Raw genomic sequence first — 18,905 nt, 5'->3', positions numbered from 1 at the left:
GTGGGGCTGTGTGCCACTAAAACTTTGTTTATGTAACAGGTGCTCGGCCGGTCTGACCCTGCGCTAGGGGCTCGGCGAAAGCGGGCCGTGCGTGCGTTCACCGCTACCCCTCTGCCTCTGTGTCCGTCACGCCCCCAAACATTTCTTGAGCCCCTGATGCTGTTAGGTGCCAGGCTTGCAGAAGCCTTGTTCTCGGAGAGGGGGCGCTTTTGTCTACTACGTAAATGATGCAAGCTTTGAGGTTTGCGTTTTGTTCAGGGACCGGAGGGAAAGGAGAGCGTACGGATGGAGAGGGGCAGGTGATAAGCCATTCCCGTCCCTCGCCAGCCCTAAACTTCCCAGGGTGCCCGCCTCCCTCAGATCGAAAGCAGAGTCCTCCCTGAGGCTCTCGGGGTCCCCAACAGAGACCCCGACATCCACAGACCGCTTCCAGGGGGCCAGCCCGGAGGTGGTGCCACAGGAGACAGGGAGATGAGGCAGAGACGGTGGGTGGGCATCCCCCCCCCCCGGTGGCACATGTGGCAGCCGATGGCCGGGAGGTGGGCACGGCGGGGTGTGCCGTGGGCCAGAGCTGCGTGTTCTCCCCAAGAGGCGGCCGCATCACCCACTCCCCTCCTCTCCGCTCGGCACCCTGCAGCCCCCATCCCAGTCCGGGGGCATGGTTACTGGACCCTCGGCCCACACCTCCCCCGGCCACTTGCACCCACCGTGTCCCTGATGACACTCCTTCCCCCTGCTTGTCCTGGGCGTGTCCCCCCCCCCCCACCAGGGCTCTGCCCAGCAGCCCCTGCCCTGAGCTCCTGCCTGTCCCCCGCCCCACCCCCACCCCCGGACGTCCCCTGAGGCCCTGGGACTTCAGGACTCTCTCATGCCGGGCTCTGTGCCGGCCCCCAGAGCCCACCCGTCCCCTGTCACTGAGTCAGAGACGCCCTCACCTTCCCCAGCCCTGACCCTAGCTTGGGCCTTGTGTCCTGTCACCCCCCGCCTCCCAGCCCCGGAGCCTCCCAGGTCTCCCTGCTTCCTCTGTGGACGCCACTGTCCCCATCAGACGCCTGCTGTGGCTCCCCAGGACCCGGCACCCTAATCCCGGGTCCGGCTGAGCCCTGCCAAGCCCGGCCCTCCCTTCACCTCCCCCACCCGCATCCCAACATCCCGCGTTTGCACCCTCTGTGCCCACCTCCAGGAGGACCTTCCCCACTTGTCCACTGTTACTGGGTCTCCAGGCTTCCCTGTTTTAAAGCCCTACCCCCTTCCCCGTCCTTCTCTGGCCACTGTCTTACCACCTAGTACTTCTGGCAGACGACATCATCTGCTCGGTCCACCGGGCACACACTGGCCTGTCTTCCCTGCTGCCGTGTCCCCGGTGCTCAGTAAACAGCCGTGGGATGAGTGGCTTCCTGCCTCCCGCCGGGCACTGTGACCACCCCCCCGCCCCGTGGGGAGGATGGCAGGCACTACTGCAGCTGGCCGGTGGGCACCCAGCCCCTCGCTGACCCTTCGCTGGGCATCTCGAGATGCCCCAGGGTCACCTGTGCCCCAGGCTTGTGGGGGGGGTGGGGAGCGGCTCTGGCCAGGCTGCTTTCCCCAGTGCCCTCCCCGGATGGAAATCTGGAGCCATGAAGGCAGACGAGGCGGGCAGAGGTGGTGGGGCTTGGGCCCTCTAGCCTCAGTTTACCCACTGGAGGCACGGGCTCGCTCAAGGATCCCCCCACCCCGCACCCCTTCTCTGCCAGGCCTTTAGGCGCGGGGCCAGGGAGAGTCCGCGCGAGGCAGGCACGTGCGTCGCAGCCCCACGCTCGCCAGGGCCGAGTCCTGAGAGGCGCTGCGGGGACGCGGGGTGTCGTTGGGCCTGGCGGCGGGCGCACCACCCGTGTCGAGAGATAAGACGCGGCTTCCTTGGAATGCTCGTTCAATTGAGGGAGAGAAGCAAAAGCGTCGTCGAGGGACGCCTGCCGGCCTGGGCCCTTCTAAGTGCTGCTGCCGTCCCGCTGACCGCCGAGGCCCCGGCACAGGCGGGCCAGCTGGGGTCCCCGGGCCCCGACGCCGCGCCCGCCGTCTTCTGGGAAGATTGTGAGCTTTTCTCCAGTTTCCCGTGGCTCCAGACCCACCCCCACCCCCTCTCCTCGCCGCGAGAACCTCCCCCACCACCCTGCTGCCGCCCAAAGGGGCTGTGCACCTCCTGAGCTGGGCGTCCACACCCTGGCCCGGGCTGAGGGGTGAACGGATGCGCGCGCCCTCAGGGCTGGGGCCGCCGGGACCTGGGTAGACTGGGCCTGCTCGTGGGACGGCCCTGGGAGCTCCAGCTTCCGAAGGTAAGGGAGACGGGAGCATTCGAGGTCTGACGGAGCCACCGGCTCTGGCCGCGTGGGCCCTGGGGCCCCTCTGCACGTCATCAGAGTCCACATGCACCCCCGGGGAGGCTGGGTTCTTGGCACCCGATCCAAGCTCGCTCAGGAGAAGAAATCCATCTGACCGTGAGTTAATCTCCTCGACGTACAAAGAGCTCCAACAAATCCGTGACGAAAGTAAGCGTTCAGTACAGGGAGCTGTCGTCATCACCGTCATTGTCACCATCGTCATGGCTGAGCCTGCTCTGACCCGGAAGGCCACCCAAATTTTCTGCGGGAAGACCCTTCAAGGACTGAAGTCCAGAGCTGTGGTGTCGGACCCTGTGCTGGGCAGCCCAGACAAGTCAGGCTCCCCTCTCTGGGCCTCAGTTTGGGAAACGGAAACACTGACCCCTGACCCGCTCCTCGGGGCTTTGGGAAGCTTGCTTGTTTGACCAGGAAGGACGGTTATTTGTTTCATAATCTTTCACCGGATGGGAAGGAAACAGGCCTGGCTGTGGGCAGAATCAGCCGTCGGCAGAGGCAACAGGGGCCGGCCTGAGGCCGCAGCCCTGACCCCCTACTTCCCTCGCTGTGTGACCTTGGCCAAGGCACTCGCCCTCTCTGCGTATCGGTTTCTCCATCGGTCACGGGGGTACAAACGATGCCGACCACCTCAGGTTGTAGGACCGAACGGGACCCCTGCAGCTTTGGGCCATGCCCCCCCCCCTCCCCCAGCGCCTCAGGAGGAGTGTGGCCAGGGGGACTGACTGAGGTCTGGGGCAGCCCCAGAGCAGACAGGGCCCCACGTGGCCCCTCACGGAAACGACCACCGCAGGGCTCTGGGTGGCCACATGGGGTCTGACGCTGGCAGAAACAACCGTGACGCTGACCTTGTGGTTTCTTCCCTCGGGTTCTCCCGGCCGTGCTGGTTCCCGCCGGCTGGTCTGACGGGTCACCACGGACATGGTGGCTTAGCGAGACATTCACTTAGTACCTGATCAGTGGGCCTCACGGGGCTCAAACCCAGACGGGCCGGGGGCCTCCTCCAGGCCAGCTGGTTCCCCCTCACCCCGCTGCTTTCGCGGCTCTGGACCTTGTCTGTGAAATGGGGTGATGACACACACGGACCGGGGGGCGCTAAGTGCGGCCCCAAAGACGTCCCTGTCCTGGTCCCAGGACCAGGCACCTGTCATATCACCAGGCGGGGGTGACCTGGGGGCTCGGGGGGCCCAGTGTCCTCACGAGGTCCTCACGAGAGGGAGGCAGAGAGCCGGGCGGACCCCGTGCTGCTCTGGAAGCTGGAAAAGGGGGGAGACGGGGCTCCCTGGGGCCCTCGGGGGAGCAGCCCTGCCCACGCCTGGGTGTCAGGACTTCTGAGCCCAGAGCTGTCAGAACCGGCGTGTGGTGACGGGTCCCAGCGGCCCCGGGAGGTCACACAGACATGCCAGGCAAGATCGAGTCTGGGCAGCCTCTGGTGGTGTGGTCACAGGCTCCCGACTCGCAGGGACCCTGAGAGGTGGTACCGTAGGGGGCGCAAGATGGTGCCCCGCTGAGACCTCTTCGTGGCGTCCCGGGAGCTGGGTGAGGACACTTCCCAGCCGTGCTGCTGCGGCCACGCACCATGGGGAGGCTGGGTGAGCGGCCGGGGCCTAAGGGAGGGGTGGGGATGGGCTGCGGGTCTGGGGGCTCCAGCCTTAGCGCCCTGTCCCCACACCCCCGAAAACAGAAACCTCAGCCCCCTCGGTGTGGGCCCACAGCCCGAGACACCGGAACCTGCCCGCCGGCCTCCAGCATCACATGGCCTCACCCTACTGCCCTGTGATGGCCAGTCAGACGGCCACCACCCCGGCTCCGCGAGGTGGCCTGGCCGGCAGAGTGGGAGGGGCACCTGGGGCGGGGGCCTCGGTCACTGCCACACTCCCATCTCCGGCTCCTGCCAGAGGCTGTATACAGTAGGCACTCGGTAAGTGCAACAAAGGCAGCAACCATCTCAGGGCTTTCCGGGGAACTCGCAGCCCTGAGGTCGGTGCCCGAGTTGCAGAGGGGGAGCAGGTGGCAATGGGGCCAGACCCCGTCCGGCTGGGGAGGCGGCCCCACACCCCCAGGAGGCAGCTGGGGACACGATGCCTGTCGGCCGGGTCCTGGCCTCTGCAGGAAGCTCCCTGCACGTGCTCCGTGGGCAGATGCTGGATAAACCGAGGCACGGGGCGGTAAGTGGCCTCTGGGGTCACCTCCGGGCCCTGCAGAGCCAGGCTTCGCCCCAGGCGGGCAGTTCCTAGAGCCTCGCTCGTCCCCTCGCCGCCCTGCGCCCTGGCCTCCTGGACGGCTGGGACCGTCAACGGCCCGAGGCCTCCCAGAGGCGCCAGCACCGAACTGGGCGTTGCTGGTGTGGCCTGGCCGACCTCCCACCACAGGCCACAGCCAGGTTCCCCCTTTCCGGGCCGTGTCCCGCAGAGCTCTGAGGGAGCCACCAGCCGGCGACAGCCATGGGGCCCCGGGCGAACGAGCTGGGCCGCCTGCTGCTGGCAGTGTCTGTGGCCCTCACGCTGCCTACGGGGCCCCCAGGTAAGAGCCCCCGACCCCGTGCAGCTACTCAGCCCTCTGGGTCGCTGCCCCTCTCGGCCTCAGCTGGGACTGGGGGCCGGGGCGGAGGCCCAGGCCCAGGGTTTTCTGGAGTCCAGGCTCCCTCCCGGCACGCTCGAGGACCTCGTCCGGGCGCCTCGCCCCCCCCCGCCCCCCCCCCCCCCCCCCCGCAGGTGCTGGAGCCGCTCCCATCACCCCTCTGTCCCGCCCCTCCTGCAGGCTCCCGGGGAGCCCGGATCATCGGGGGCCACGAGGTGAAGCCCCACTCCCGGCCCTACATGGTGTCTGTGGCCTTCGAGGGCCAGCACCACTGCGGAGGCTTCCTGCTCCGCTCCCGCTGGGTGGTCTCCGCGGCCCACTGCTTCAGCCACAGGTGAGCCCACCCCGGGGGCCGCCCCCGCCGCTGCCACTCGGGCCCCAGGCCCCCGGCTCCGGACGGCAAGGGGGGGGGCTCGGCGAGAAGAGTGTGTGAGAGCGACGTCGTGGCCACAGCCGGGGTTGCAGCCCTGTGTCCGCTCGGGGTTTCCTGTTGAATAACCACGGCGTTGCCACGGAAGATATTGGGGGTAACGTTGTAACTGGGGGGGGGGGGGCTGTAAGAAACGTAGGAAGTATCGCCCCTGTTCTAAGTACCTCGCGATAATATGTATTAACGTTAATAGCGCGCCTATCTAGGTGAAGGCTGTAATTGAGGTGGGGACGGAAATAAACGTAATTATGGTCGTGGGGCCGCACCCCGTTCTGCAGACGGGGACGCCGAGACCCCAGGCTCGCTCTCAGTTGCCCCTCCCCCTGCAGGGACTCCCGAATGGGCCTGGTGGTGCTGGGGGCTCACGTCCTGCACAGCTCGGAGCCCACACGACAGGTGCTGGGCATCTCCACCGTCGTCAGGCACCCGGACTACCAGCCCACCACCCACGCCAACGACATCTGTCTACTGCAGGTGAGCCTTGGGCGGGGGGGCACCGGACGCGGGTCTGGCCCGTCCCTGGCCACCCCCACGCCGACCTCTCATGTTTTAAAAACAGCTGTAAGGTCCTGTGAGCACCCGAGTCAGATTATGTCCCGCCTCTGCCCTCTGTGCCTCCCACATTGCCCCCTCGGTGCCCCCTGGGGGCAGACTGAGCCATCAGCGTGGCCCCCGTGCCCCCTACGCCCGGGCCTTTGCACTGGCTGCGTCCCCTCCAGGGCGCCGTTCCCCCAGACACCGCATGGCTTTGTCCCTCAACCCTTCCCAGTCTTCCCTCAAACGTCCCCTCCTCTGGGGCCTCCCTTGAGAAGCCCCTGTCACCCGCCCTCCCCCGGCCCCCCCATCTCCCCATCCCGTCCCTCTGTCCCAACTTCCTTGTGTCCCCCACAGCTGAAACCATTTGCTTCTTCACCAACGTTCACTGCTTCCTCCTCCAGGCTCGGAGCGCAGGGATTTTTATCTCCTTATGGCCGTTTGTAGCGCACGGCAGGCCCCGATGTTCACGCTGAAAGGGGAAACGCGTGAGACTCTAGGACACCAGATACTCTAGTCGCTGCCCCCCAGGCCCTGTGCGGGGTTTCCGGGCAGGAAGTGGCTCCTTCCCCCCCTGCCCACACAGGGGCGTCCTTTCTGAGCGCCCCCCCCACTCCTGCCTGCCTGGGGGCCGCCCCCCTGCAGGACGCTCAGGTGCCCCAAATTCAATTCCAGGGGCCCCCAGGGCCTCCGTTTTCAAGGGAAAACACCTCAGGCCTGCTGTCCAAATGTGGTGAAAGGTCAAAACAGAGATGCTCAGCGTAACAGGAATAGGTTCCCGGGAACGAGAGGGTTGGGGGCGGGGGCTGTTCTCCAAGCAAAATGAAAAGGGGGCAGCGAGTATCCGCGGCCAAAGCTGGCATGTGGGTTTTGCTCATCTGTGAAACCCCAAAACCTGGAGCCCACAGCTCTGGTCACCCGTCCCGTTATGCAGCTGGGGAAACTGAGGCTGCGGTGCGGTCAGGATATGGCCACGGTTAGGGAGTGAGTACCAAAACCAGGGGCCTGAGTCATTCATCCCATAAACGCTGACTGAGCGCCCACCAGCTGTTTGGGGCCCTGGACACCCCAGGGCCGGTCCCCTTAGAGCTTCCGGTCCCACTCGGTGGCAGCTGGGTAAATCGGCCTTGGCAGGGGCACATGGAACCCGGAGGAGGCTCCTGTCCTATCCTGGGAGTCTAGGAAGGCTCCCTGGAGGAGGTGGCATCTAAGCTGAGGGTGGATAGGGAGGGTGTTCCGGCGGGGGGTGGGGGGGGAGTGGGGGTGGGGTGGTGGGGACCAGGGAATGACAGCAAATTCATTCTGGGTAGAGGGGAGGGCTGAATGGTGAGCCAGGACGTATTGTCCCAGGAACAATGGGGAGCCATGGGAGAGCTTGCGAGCAGGGGAGATGCTGGTTGGAAGGACACCGCTGGCAGCTGGGGAGGCCAGCGTCCTGGTCTGAACGGGTGAGGCCTGATGGGCAGGCCGCGTGGCAGCAAGAGGCTTTCCTGAGCCTCACGGCAGCGGCTGCCGATTCCTCCCCGTGAGTCCACAGAGAGCCAAGGCGTCATGACGGGTAAACTGAGGCAGGAACACTGATGGGTGGTTGGGGGTAAACCCAAAGTCAGCGGTCTCTCTGCAGCTCAACGGCTCTGCCATCCTGGGTCCTGCAGTGGGGCTGCTGAGGCTGCCACGGAGAGACGCCACGCCACTCAGGGCTGGGGCACGCTGCCGGGTGGCTGGCTGGGGCTCTGTATCCGATTTCGAGGACCTGCCACCCGGGCTGATGGAGGCCGAAGTGCGCGTGCTGGGCCTGGACGCCTGCAACAGCTCCTGGAAGGGCCAGCTGAGCCCTGCCATGCTCTGCACCCACAGTGGGGACCGCCGGAGGCGTGGCTTCTGCTCGGTAAGACACTGGGTCCCCACCCTACCTTCCTGCAATACGGGCAAACTGAGGCCCACAGACAGGGTTAGAGAAGGCAGAGGCTTGGGAACTAAGTCCTTAAGCTCACCTTTGACCAGATGAAGCCTCACTGAGACCCTGGAAGGACAAAGACTTTTCCGAGGTCACAGGGCTGTCAGGTACAGCTGTGCAGATCGCGCGTCGCACGAAGGGCTACAGATTTGTGTACTTACAAGCAGCGTTCAGTAGGGGGCAGTAACAGATCTCCGTCAAGGAGTTCCTCCTCCCGAGACCCTGCGTGGACTCTGGGCAACCCTGGCCCCGGTGCCGAGGGAGAAACAGCCTGGAGGATTTTTTTGTTCCTGGCAAGAGAGTGATTCGGAACAGATTCTGGAGTCCAACCGACTGTGACGCTTCCCAGGTGTGTGGCCTTGGAAAAGTCACCTCACTTTTCTGGACCTTTCTTTACCTGTGAAACTGCCACACTAATAGTACCTACTTCCTAGGGTCAGAGGTGATTTCAGATTACAGTTAGGGTGATACGACTGGGAAGGGGAGAGGAGGGGAGGAAGCGGGAATTTTAGGGTGAGTATTCAGGAAGGCTTCTCAGAGAAGAGCACCTTTTGAGCTGAGACTGAAGGAGGCTTGAGGAGATCTGAGGGAAGGCATGCCAGGCAGAGACACCCATCACAGGGCTGCCATATACAGCTGTGCAAGTTGTGTACTGCACAAAGTACTGCAGACTTGTATATTTATACCGGCAGTGTCCAATGGGGGCAGTAACAGGTCTCCAGGATATGGAAAAGCCCAGAGGCCAGACCAAGCTTGGTTTGCTTCAGGAACAGCCCAGAAGCCTGGTGGGGCAGGAACCTAGGGAAAGGAGTGCAGACAGATGGGTGGGGGCTAGGTGCTCAAGTCCCTTGAAGGCCGTAAGTTTAGTTTTTGCTGGAGGAGCGCTAGGAAGCCTCGGAAGGGTTTCGAGGCAGGGAGGCCAGGGAAAGAGGCCCAGAGATGGACCCCTGACCTTGCCTTTCCCTCCACCCCCAGGCGGACTCTGGGGGACCCCTGGTGTGCAGGAACCGGGCACATGGTCTGGTCTCCTTCTCTGGACTCTGGTGCGGCGACCCTAAGACCCCTGATGTGTACACGCAGCTGTCTGCCTTCGTAAGCTGGATACAGGATGTGGTTCGAAGGCCCAAACGGGCCCCAGCCCAGTCCCCTGCCCGGGACCGCTGGGTTCCTGCGGGAGTTGCCTGAACCACAACAGCACGGGGTACACAAATGAGGTGGTAAATGATTCAGATAGCTCCTGCCTGGAAATTCCATGGCTGGGGCAGGGCATCCGTGGGCCCCCAAACTCCAGGAAGCCTGGTGTATCCGTGGGGTGGAGGGTGGGGTAGAGAGGGCATCGCTTCCAAACGCAAAGGGCCAAAACGACCAAATAAAATGTTAACTGAATAACCAGACACAATGGTTCACCTCCAGGGCCCATCCACGATCCTTCGAGTTTCTGTCTCAGCGAGGCCAAGGGTGTGGCTCGGCCACAGCCTCCCTGAGACCGTGAGCTGCTTGCTCAGAGGCCTCATCTGGTCCTCTGGCTTCGGGACCCAGGCCCCTCCCTGCCCTCCTCACCACCGGCCCTTCTGGATTTACCGACCCCCACCCGACAGCCTGCACTCGGGACAGCCTCTTGGCCTTTGCCCAAGCAGTGGCCCAGCCTAGCACATCTCTCCCTCGGCCTCCAGCTAACCACACCCAGGCATCGATGGGGAAACCAATGGGGATGGGGGGTCTCCTGGTCCTCTGTGTAGAGTCTCAGGCTGGCCTGGCCCCCCGTGAAGTCTGTTATTCACTGAAGAAAGTGCTGGCATATGGCCACGTCTGGGTAAGTCCCAGCTGGTGTTATGGTCGTCGTGTTATTTTTAACGGTGTTATGGCGACCATCACACCCCCAGCCCTTCCAGGCCAGGCCTCTGTTTCTGGAGCCTAAACCCGGTGGCTTCTCCGGAGCGCCCTAAGCCGTCTTGATTGCCTCTTCTGTCTCCTGCCCTACGAAGGCTTCCTTTCGCCCCCCGGCCTCACCCTGCACCTCACCTACCTCAGCCCTCTCCCTGGCTGCCGCCCACTGCCCAGAGGTGGACACTGAGGCCCAGAGACAGAAGGCATCTCCCCCAGATGCTCCCAGAGCCCCCCACTCACCACCCTCACAGCACCCTACGCTTCCGACTGGGTGGAAGCACTAGCAAGAGGAGACTGCACAGAGGCTCAGAGAGAGGCAGACCGAGGCTCGGACGCCCCGAAGTGGCTTTTTATAGTCTTTATTTCTTTGGTGAGGCAGGACCCCAGGGTGCGGAGGTGGCCTCAAGGGCACTTTTCTGGGTGTCACAGGTAAGGCACTTCTGAGGGGCCAGGAGAGGGTGGGAACAACTGGCCCCTGCACGGCTCACTGCAAACTCGGGGAGGTGGGCTCTTGCCTGTTGGGCCCCCCCTGTCCGGTCTGAGCCTCTGCCACATGCAGCCACGGGGAGGTGACACTGAGCAAACAGAAGGCAGCGACCCTGCCCAGAGCCAGCATCTGGCAGGTGTCAAAACTCCCGGCCGGCTGGTGGTTGAGGCGGGTGCACCTGGGAACTGGGCTTAGAGGCTTGGCCAAGGCAAGTCTCATGGGACCGAGGGGTCCTGGTCTGGACTTTCCTTTCGGATGGAGCAGCAGGGACGAGGGGTGCCGCTAAGACATACAGCTCTAGGAGGCAGGGTGTGCGGTGGGCCTTGGCACACAAACCCCACGGTGGGTGAGCAGGGGCTCTTTGTGGGCCCCACTGGGTCCCGCCCAAAGTGCATTGGGCACCACGACACATAGTGCTCTCTTCTGGCCTCTCCCACCCCAGGAGACACACTGGGCTCTTCTCAGGAGCCACCACAGGACGTCCTGGGGAAATGGAAATGGAGGCACCGAGAAGGTAGGGCCTGGAGTCCTTGAGCTGCTTGTGGACAGTGGCTGCTTCCTTGGCCTATCTGGGGCCTGGGCAGGTTCTGCGGCTCATTTATACACATCCGGGCTGTGGACCCCTTCGTTACTCCCAGTCTGCGGTCTAGAAGGAGGGGGTGCCTCTTCACTAATTGCTGGCAGGCAATCCCCAGCCCTCTCCGTGGTGGCCGTAATTTAAGCTAACCCCTAGAGCAGAAGCATGGGGTCCTCCTGCCTGGAGTGGGAGCCCCACCTACCAGCCCCACTCCCAGGCCCCCTTCCCCCAATCCTTCCAAGGTATTGTCAGGGGGCTCCAGGGCTCCTCCTAAGCGGTCCCGGCCCAGGCTCTGGGGAGTGTCCATGGGACATAAATTAGACTCGGCTGTGGCAATAAATAAAACGGGGAGGCCTTGAACGCCAGGCCCAAGCCGGCCCCACGGGCTCACACGAAGTTCTCCTCCTCCGACTCCGACTCCGCATCTGACGGCTCGGGGGTGCCTGAAGAGCGGGAGGGACGAAAAGAAAAGTGGGGGCGCGGAGAGGGGCGGGAGGTTGGGCCCCACCGCTGCTCCCCGCTCCGCGCCACACCTGCACAGCTGCCCGGGTGGCGCACGCCGATGGAGCGGCCCAGGAAGCAGGTGGCCTGGCGGAGGTGACACGAGGACATGTAGGTGACGTTGTTGTTGCCGCAGAGCTCCTGGCCGGGGCTGGAGGGCGCGGGACAGGGCGCCGCGCGACACACCACGCAGTGAGCGCTGCCGGTCTGGTCCACCACGCACGACTGCGGCCGCGGGCACATCACGTGCGCGCACGACTCTGCGAGCGGGGAGCCAGGGCGGGTCAGGGGCGGGGGCCAGCCCGCCGCAGGTTCCACCCGCAGGCCCCGCCCCTGGCCGCGCCGGAAGCCACACCCCTTCCGCGCGCCCCGCCCACTCTCGTTCCACACCCAGGCCCCGCCCCTCTGGTTGCACCCGCAAGCCCCTCCCTGAGTCACGCACCCCAATCTCGCACCCCATGTGAGCCTCCCTTTCCGAAACCCCACCCCGCTTTTCCTCATTCCGACCGACCCCGGCAGAAGACCCAATCCGGCGGCGCTGTCCCTTCGCTAGGCCCCTCCCCCAGAGCGCCGCCAGGCCCCGCCCCCACAGGCCCCGCCCCCACCCCGCCCTCACGTACTGCGGCAGCGTCCTGGGTACATGACGCGCAGGTCCGGGTGGCCGCGGCAGCGCGCGGCGCGCAGCTCGCACTCGTCGCGGTAGGTGGCGCCGTCGGAGCCGCAGACCTGCAGGCGCGCCGGGAGCCCAGCGCAGTCGGGCGCGCACTCGCAGCGCGGGCGGCCCCCCTGCATGCGGCACGTCTTGCCGGGGCCGCACTCCACGCCCTCGCACGAATCTGCGGACACAGGGCACGCGCGCGTGGTGGTGGTGGTGGCGGTGGTGGTGGTGGAGAGGTGCGTGGCCGAGGCCGGGCGTCCTCGGAGCCCACGGCACCCCCGTCCCTGCTCTGACGCCGGAGGCCGGGCGGGAGTCCGGGAACCCCGGAGAGGACGACTGGTTCAGAGTCTGGGTGCGGGATCCGTTGGGGACGAGATCAGCCACGGTCCCGGTGGACCGGGGGTCGAGGCTGCGCCTAGGCTTGGGGTTCTGTCTGGAGTTGGGGCTCGGAACGGGCGGGAGTGGGTTGTTTCCGCTCGGTTCTGGGGGTCCAGGAACGAGCTTCCAGTACCCAGTCCCGGTGTCGCTCCGCAGCTGGGCCACCCGCTGGGGCTGGCGTCCGTTCCCTGATTTACGCGCGGTTATGGGAAGGCCGGCGCGGGGCCCGGCTGCGTCATCAGAGGGGGGCCCCACCCCGTCCAGGAGCGGGCCTGGGGAGGACCGGCCGCGTCTGTTCCCCGGGCCTGCCAGGACCAACCCAGAGGAGCCGTCGGGGAGGGTGGGGCGTTGGCACCTGGCCTGAGGCTCATTTTCTGGGGAGGGGGCTTCCCACATCCCGAGCCCAGTGAGCCCAGGGGATACCCCCCCCCCCCCCCCGCCAGCCCTATTTCTCAGGCAGGGAAACGGGTCTGGCCAGGGCAAGTCTCTCCCTGGGGTCTTCGCCCCCACCCAGACCTATTACTGCGCTGCTCCTCTCACAGGCCCTCCCAGGCTCCTTGCCGTCTCTCAACCACCCCTAGGAGGTGATGACACTTCATTAGCATTTTACAGAAGGGGGAAATCGAGGCCCCGTCACAGCTGTGAGTGGAGGAGAGCCAGGGGCCCCTCAGCATGAGAATTCCAGGCCAGACCCCAGATGGAACCCCCCACCTCTGTTGCTTGTGGACCTGGAGGGCAGACTTGAGCTCTTGAGTTCAGCCTCAGTTTCCCTGTGTGTAAGTGAGGCTGACTGGGGTGCCCACCTTACAGGGGGAGCATGAGCATAAAATGAGCTGGTGCACTGGTGCCCCCAACCAGGCAGAGGCAGGGCATGTGGGCCGCACCTGGGCACCTCCCACACTGCCTGCCCACACGCACATCTGGAAACGCTCCCCCTGGGTGGCTTCACAAGCAGAACGGAAGTGGGAGAACTGAGTTCCCTTCCCCAAGGCCAGATGAGATGTGGTGCTGGTGGGGGGGGGGGGGTGAGCTGGACCTTCTCATGCCCAGGCCAGGCACTTTTTGAAGTCTGTCCTCCCCCTGCCAGAACCCAGAGTAGGTTCTGGAGGGAGCCAGCCAGGGCACATGGCAGTGAGCCCAAGACCACCCAGCCAGGCCGAGCAGGGATTAATCACATCCCAGTGGCCAGCTGGGCTCTGGGCTTGGCCCTCAGCTCCAGCCTCCTCCCTGCTCCCCTGCCCTGACCCCACCCACTAGGGCCTGATCCCATACTTTCTCCATCTGGCAAACTCCTAATCACACTCCAACACCCTGGTCCTAATGCCCACTTCCTTCAAGCCATGCCTCACACTACCGCCGGGCCCTTGCAGGTTCAGCCCTGGCCAGAGAGGCCTGGGAGGATCCCCAACCCCTTCTCCAGAGCAGAGGGTATGTCTTGGCTTATTCACTCAATCATTCTGCCTTCAAAGAGCTCCTAGTCTGAAGAAAGAGGCAGCATCTCTCAGGACACGATCCAGAAGGGACACGCTTATGAAACGTGCATCTGCGGCCCCACCACAGATCGCTGGAATCTGCGGTGATGGGAAGATAAAGTGTTTGGGAGCGCTGACTGTGGAGTCACGAACCCCGGTGGCCAGTTAGGAAAATCCATCTTCCTAGGACTTGGGTGTGAGTCGGGTATACCAGGTGGGGTGCAGCTGGGAAAGGCCATCCAGGCAGAGGGCTCAGCATGGGCAAGGGCCTAGAGGCTAGAAACCAAGCTGGGGAGTCCTCCAAGCTTCTTCCTGAATCCTCAACAGAGGGAGGCTGAGGCCTGGAACCTCAGGCCCCCTGTCTCTCTCCGAGCCCCGGGTCCCCCCACAAACACCCTTCCTAACAGCCTCACCCTCCTCCTGCATACCCCCAAGGTGGGGAGCTCACTCGCAGCTGCCCCACCTGCTGGCGGTGACCCTGACCCGTGGCTGATGCCCAGGAGCTCACCTTTGCAGGGGAGGCAGTGGACGAGGCCCAAGAAGCCCAGAAGGCTGATCTTGTTCCCCGGGTGAGTGAAGTTGGACCAGGCGGTGTCAATGTTGCTGGTGGCACAACACTCGGCTTGGCTCACGTCAGTCTGCAGCACCAGACTGCAGGTGGCCTCTCGGCCCTGCTGGAGCCAGCAGACGCCACCTGTGGACAAGGGGGACAGCTACCACTGGCCCAGAGGGGCCCTCCTATGCCGCTCCCAACGCCCAGGCCTTCCACCCACGGGGGATGCATACAGTTGGCGCTCGGTGATTACACAGGGGGTGATCTTGCTCCCAACGTGGGAAGGAGGGGCAGAGACCTGCACAGGTGCTCCCGTCCCAGCTCTGCTCTCGATCCCTCTGGGATTCTTCCTCCTCTCTGAGCCCCACCCCACACACAACCCTCACTCTTGGTGGGAAGCTCTCCCTACCCCACCCCCGACCTTGCTCCAGGCCCCCAGGCCCCCAGGCCCAGGCCTGGCGTCCTGCCCAACCAGTCAAACACTCAGAGCTCGACATGCCAGGGTCAGTGGGCCCTGGAGCCCCCTCTCTGTCTAGACAGGGCCCGAGGGCACGCAGAGCCCCCCTCGCCCAGCAGCCCCCCCTTGCCTGGCCCGCCTCTTACTCACTCCAACTTGGGAACATTCTCCTTGCATGAGCTCACATCTCCCTGGGGACACGGCCTTCGGGGAGGGGGCTCAGCTCTCCCCTTCATGCGGGGCTGGGGTGGGGCTGCCGGGTGGGGTCGGAAGGCAGATAGCCCTCAATCCCTTCACCCTTACATGGGGGCGGGAATGGCCCCGGCCCCCATCCCCAGGAGCTTGCTGGTTCCTTCCAGGGGGCAGCTCTGGGAACTCAGCACTCTGGCACCCGTCTTCTAAAAGGAGAAACTGAGGCCAGCGTTGGGGATATTCCTTGCCTGGCATCCCCTAACAAGTGGCAGGTACGGGACTCCAGTGGCCCATCTGCCTAAGCCAAAGCTGGGGAGGATCTGACACTTCCGGTGTAGGTCCTGGGGCCTGCCACCCCCCCCCCCCCACTCCCGCCTCTCTGGGGCTTCAGGACATAGATGGTTCCGGTTCGAATCCTGACTCGGCCACCGACGGGCTGTGTGACTGCGCCTCAGCTCCCCCATCCGGAAAATGGGCGTGTGAGTACACACATTAATGGGCTATCACATGAATTCAAGGAGGCGAGAGGTAGACACTAAGCGCTCAATAAATGTCAGCCGTCATCGAGACGACCACTCTTGACAATTGTGAAAGGGAGTCACATCTGCTCTGCTGACCTCCTGGTGACCCTCCTTCAGGCCCTTTGGGGCTGGGGGAGGGGAGCCCCAAGCCCTCCCGGACTGAACCTGAGGAGGCCGCCCGATCAGCGGCTAGCACGGCCGCCGTGCCCCCAACGTCTCCCCCAAGGCCCGCATTCCGGGCAGGCCCACGTGGGTGGCCCACCCCGCCCGCCCCTTCCGGCCGCCCCACTCACCGGGCGCGGGGTCCCCCGAGCCCACGGAGCCCACGAAGCCCACGGCCCAAGCCAGGGCCCCCCAGGGCAGTGGCCACAGTGGCCCCGGCGTCCCGGGACGCATGGCGGACGCAGAGACGGCGGCGGCCCCCGCGTCGGAGGCGCGGGCGGGCGGGCAGGCGGGCGGCTGGGAGGGCGGCGGCACCGACTTCCCAGCGCGCCGCGGCCGGGCGCTCCCTATAAAGGTCCCGCTGGCTGCGGGCGGGGCCGGGCCGGGGCGGGGCGCGGGGCCGGGGCGCGCACGGTGTGTGCAGGGGCTGGGCCTGGCCACCCGAGGGCAGCTGCGCGGGGGGGCGGGGGGGCGGGAGTGCGACCCGGGAGCCCGAGAACTCGCCCGGGAAGGTGTCCCCGTGGCCGGGGCGAGAGGGCCAGCCTGGCCCCTGGTGTGAGTTCCGGGGCTCACCGCGCGTTTGGGGAGGTGGGGTCTTCGGCCGGAGGGCTGCGGCTGAGCTCGCCGGGGACCCACGGGGAGCTGGCCTGCGGTTCCGTGTCAGCCGCGTCCTGGCTTGCTTGCGGTCGCTCGCTCACGTGGCGCCCCCAGACTCATCCCCGCCCCGGTGCGCCCACACACTTCCGGAGACCTGAGTCCCGGCAACGCCCACTCGCACCCCGGGGGCCCCCACCTGGCCGCTGGAGCCCGTGGGCACAGCTGGGCGTGAGCAAGCGCGAGTGGGCGAGGGCCGGGCGGCAGCAGAGGCGGAGGGGCGCAGGGGCGACAGCGGGAGACCCAGAGCCACCAACGGTCCCTCCCGGCGTCGTCGTGGACAGCAGCGATCCTACCGCACGACTGCCACAGTGTGCCGGGCGCGCCCGCCCCCCAGACCCCTGCAAACGGTCCTCCCAGGCCGCATCAAAGAGAACTCACTGGCTAGGGTTTTCTCCTCTCCCCAGGTTCAGTGCTGTGTCTGCGGCCCCTGGCCACCTGGAATCCCAGACTTTCCAGTTTGTGACAGTGACCTCAGACATCAGCGTGGCCCTGGAAAGTAGTGACCACTGGGGCCTTAGTGCAGCGGACACTCTTCCTGTTTGGGAGCCCCCCCCAACCCCAAATTGTCAGGGCGTCCTCCAAAGGCTCGGGGGTCCTGTACAGCCCCTCTCTGAGTTTCCAAGAAATAATTCTTGACGATCTCCTCATGGCAGGGCTTGTTCAGGGTGCTGGGTTCCCGAGTGACCAAGGAACGCCCTGTCTTGTCATCAGCAAGCCCATGGCTTGCAGGGGCCGCGGAAATGAAATCCGTACATGGACACATTAATATAGGCCTTCAAAGAGGGGAAATGCTTTCGGGAAAATAAAAACGCTTGAGAGCAGTGTGGTGTATCGTGGGGGGGTGCCTCGTCACCCCCCCCATTCCCGCATCTCCCCCCACTCCTTCCCCAGGTATGGAACCCAAAGATCCCTGCAGCCACACAGCAGACGCCTTCTGTGTACACGAGATCTGTCAGCAGCATACACCACGCCGAGACCTCTGCCCCATCTCAGCTGCTCGGCCTGACCCATGTGCCCCCACCCGTGGCCAAGGGCCACGTTCCTGCCCAGTGGCACTGAGGGAGGACACCCAGCTTCTTGGCCTGTCCTTGGCCTCGGAGTATGTGAGGGGGTTCTCCCCCGGTTGGGGATGGGGCAGGGATGGGACCCTATGTCCTCACCAGGGGTGTGCAAGAGCTGGACATTGTGGCCTTGGCCGAGGGCTGACCCTGCTGTGGCTCAGCCGCCCCAGCCTGGGTTTGTGCAAACCAAAGGGTCATTGTTGGCCTGGCGTGGGTTCGAAACTGAGACCAGTTGCCAGCAGCCTCCTGCCTCCCATCCTGGCCTATCTCTCCGACCCAGAGGCCATGTGCTGGGTGACCTTAAGCAGGACACTGGCCCTCTCTGGGGAGCCCTCCGCCCGCCCCCTCCTTTTTGGTCTCTCCTTTTCATGCCCTCCTGTCCACCCTGAACTGGTCTCAGCCTCATCCCCTGCAGCCCACTTCCTACCTTGGCTGTCTGCCATAAGGCTCCTCCCCCAGCTCAGACATCCACCATGACTCCCCGTGGCCCCAGGCTTCACTCCTCCAGACCCCACGGAAAACAGGCAATGACAATCCAAAGTGATCAGGACTGTGATGGAGGATGCTATACCCAGTGCAGACTGGGGAGGCCCAGGCAGACTTCCCAGAGGAGGAGGATATTTAAATCGCATTGGACTGAACAACGGTGAGGAAGGGGGTGTGGGGACAGAAGTGATAGGATGTTTGTGCTACAGGTAAGAGAAAACCCACCTCAAAGGTTTGGATCAGGGAAACGGTCCGGGATTCGCAGGTGGGCCCAGTGGAATCAGAGGATCGTCAAAAGCGGAGACCACTTCCCTCTGTGGTCACAGTGATGTACGTGACCTGCCATTGCTGTCTGTGAAGGCAGAGGAAGGGGCCTTGAGCCAGCGTATAGCCTCTAGAAGCTGGAAAATCTAGGAACAGACCCTCCCCCCCCCCCGAGACTCCGGAAGGAACACAGCTCTACCAATACCTCGATTTTGGTTCAGGGGTGGACTTCTGACCCCCAGAACTGGAAGAGAAGAATGTGTCTTGTTTCAAGCCACCACGTTCGTGGCAGTTCCTTAGAGCAGCAACGGGCAACGAGTGCAAGCAGGTGCTACAGACTGGGTTTGGTGCCACAGTGAGAGGGTCCCCTTTGGCTGGGGACAAACGAGAGTGATCACAAGTATGAAGGCAGGCGGCGGTATAGACGCCCCCAGGAACAGGAGGGTGACCCTGGGGCCTGGAACGAGAAGGGGCCTTCTGGGGGAAGGAGGATGTGCCGCCTTGGCTAGGCCATGTGTGTGGCCATTTTCTCTCTGTGCCCATTTTCTCACCTGTAAAATGGGCACAGATCCCAGTCCTGCAGATTCTAGGAAGGACGCCAGGGACAGTGCCTGGTGCACAGTAGGGGCACGACATGTGTGCCCAGGTTCTTATTAACCAGCAGATAGCTGTGTGTCCAGGGAAGACGCGTGACGAGTCTTCCCTGCCACTCACCACAA

At 64.5% G+C, this 18,905-nt stretch overlaps 2 protein-coding genes across 5 annotated transcripts; one reads left to right on the top strand and one right to left on the bottom strand.

The window, feature by feature from the left end:
* Positions 1 to 1,675: 1,675 nt before the first annotated feature.
* Positions 1,676 to 9,277, top strand: PRSS57 (serine protease 57). Its single transcript, XM_060629639.3, is given in 6 exon segments — positions 1,676 to 4,895; positions 5,133 to 5,286; positions 5,712 to 5,856; positions 7,541 to 7,804; positions 8,849 to 8,998; positions 9,000 to 9,277. Coding segments are annotated over 6 exon segments (879 nt in total). The 5' UTR covers positions 1,676 to 4,816; the 3' UTR covers positions 9,087 to 9,277.
* Positions 9,278 to 10,103: 826 nt separating this feature from the next.
* FSTL3 (follistatin like 3) lies at positions 10,104 to 16,065 on the bottom strand. 4 transcript variants are annotated; one of them, XM_060629622.3, is made up of 6 exons: positions 15,850 to 16,062; positions 14,342 to 14,527; positions 11,946 to 12,161; positions 11,358 to 11,585; positions 11,216 to 11,267; positions 10,104 to 10,893 (listed from the first exon to the last, which is right to left on the bottom strand). In XM_060629622.3, the coding sequence occupies exons 1-6, from the start codon at positions 15,950 to 15,952 to the stop codon at positions 10,842 to 10,844; spliced, it is 837 nt and encodes a 278-aa protein (XP_060485605.1). In that variant the 5' UTR covers positions 15,953 to 16,062; the 3' UTR covers positions 10,104 to 10,841. The 4 variants fall into 4 exon arrangements, with proteins under 4 accessions (XP_060485605.1, XP_060485591.1, XP_060485614.1 ...); XM_060629608.3 differs by having other exon boundaries at positions 11,216 to 11,585; positions 15,850 to 16,065; XM_060629631.3 differs by having other exon boundaries at positions 10,104 to 11,267; positions 15,850 to 16,060.
* Between the last annotated feature and the right edge of the window lie 2,840 nt (positions 16,066 to 18,905).

The sequence above is a fragment of the Panthera onca genome, chromosome A2 (genome assembly GCF_046562875.1).
Source record: "Panthera onca isolate mPanOnc1 chromosome A2, mPanOnc1 haplotype 2, whole genome shotgun sequence".
NCBI lineage: Eukaryota > Metazoa > Chordata > Mammalia > Carnivora > Felidae > Panthera > Panthera onca.
This window is presented reverse-complemented; position numbering and strand designations above follow the sequence as displayed.

What these genes read in the sequence shown, in the direction of transcription:
- FSTL3 (XM_060629608.3), bottom strand. Translation starts at nt 15,952, where the DNA reads ATGCGTCCCGGGACGCCGGGGCCACTGTGGCCACTGCCCTGGGGGGCC. An exon ending in CTCGGGGGACCCCGCGCCCG is followed by an intron (nt 14,528 to 15,849) that starts GTGAGTGGGGCG and finishes CCTTGTCCACAG; the next exon opens with GTGGCGTCTGCTGGCTCCAG. An exon ending in CCACTGCCTCCCCTGCAAAG is followed by an intron (nt 12,162 to 14,341) that starts GTGAGCTCCTGG and finishes CTGTGTCCGCAG; the next exon opens with ATTCGTGCGAGGGCGTGGAG.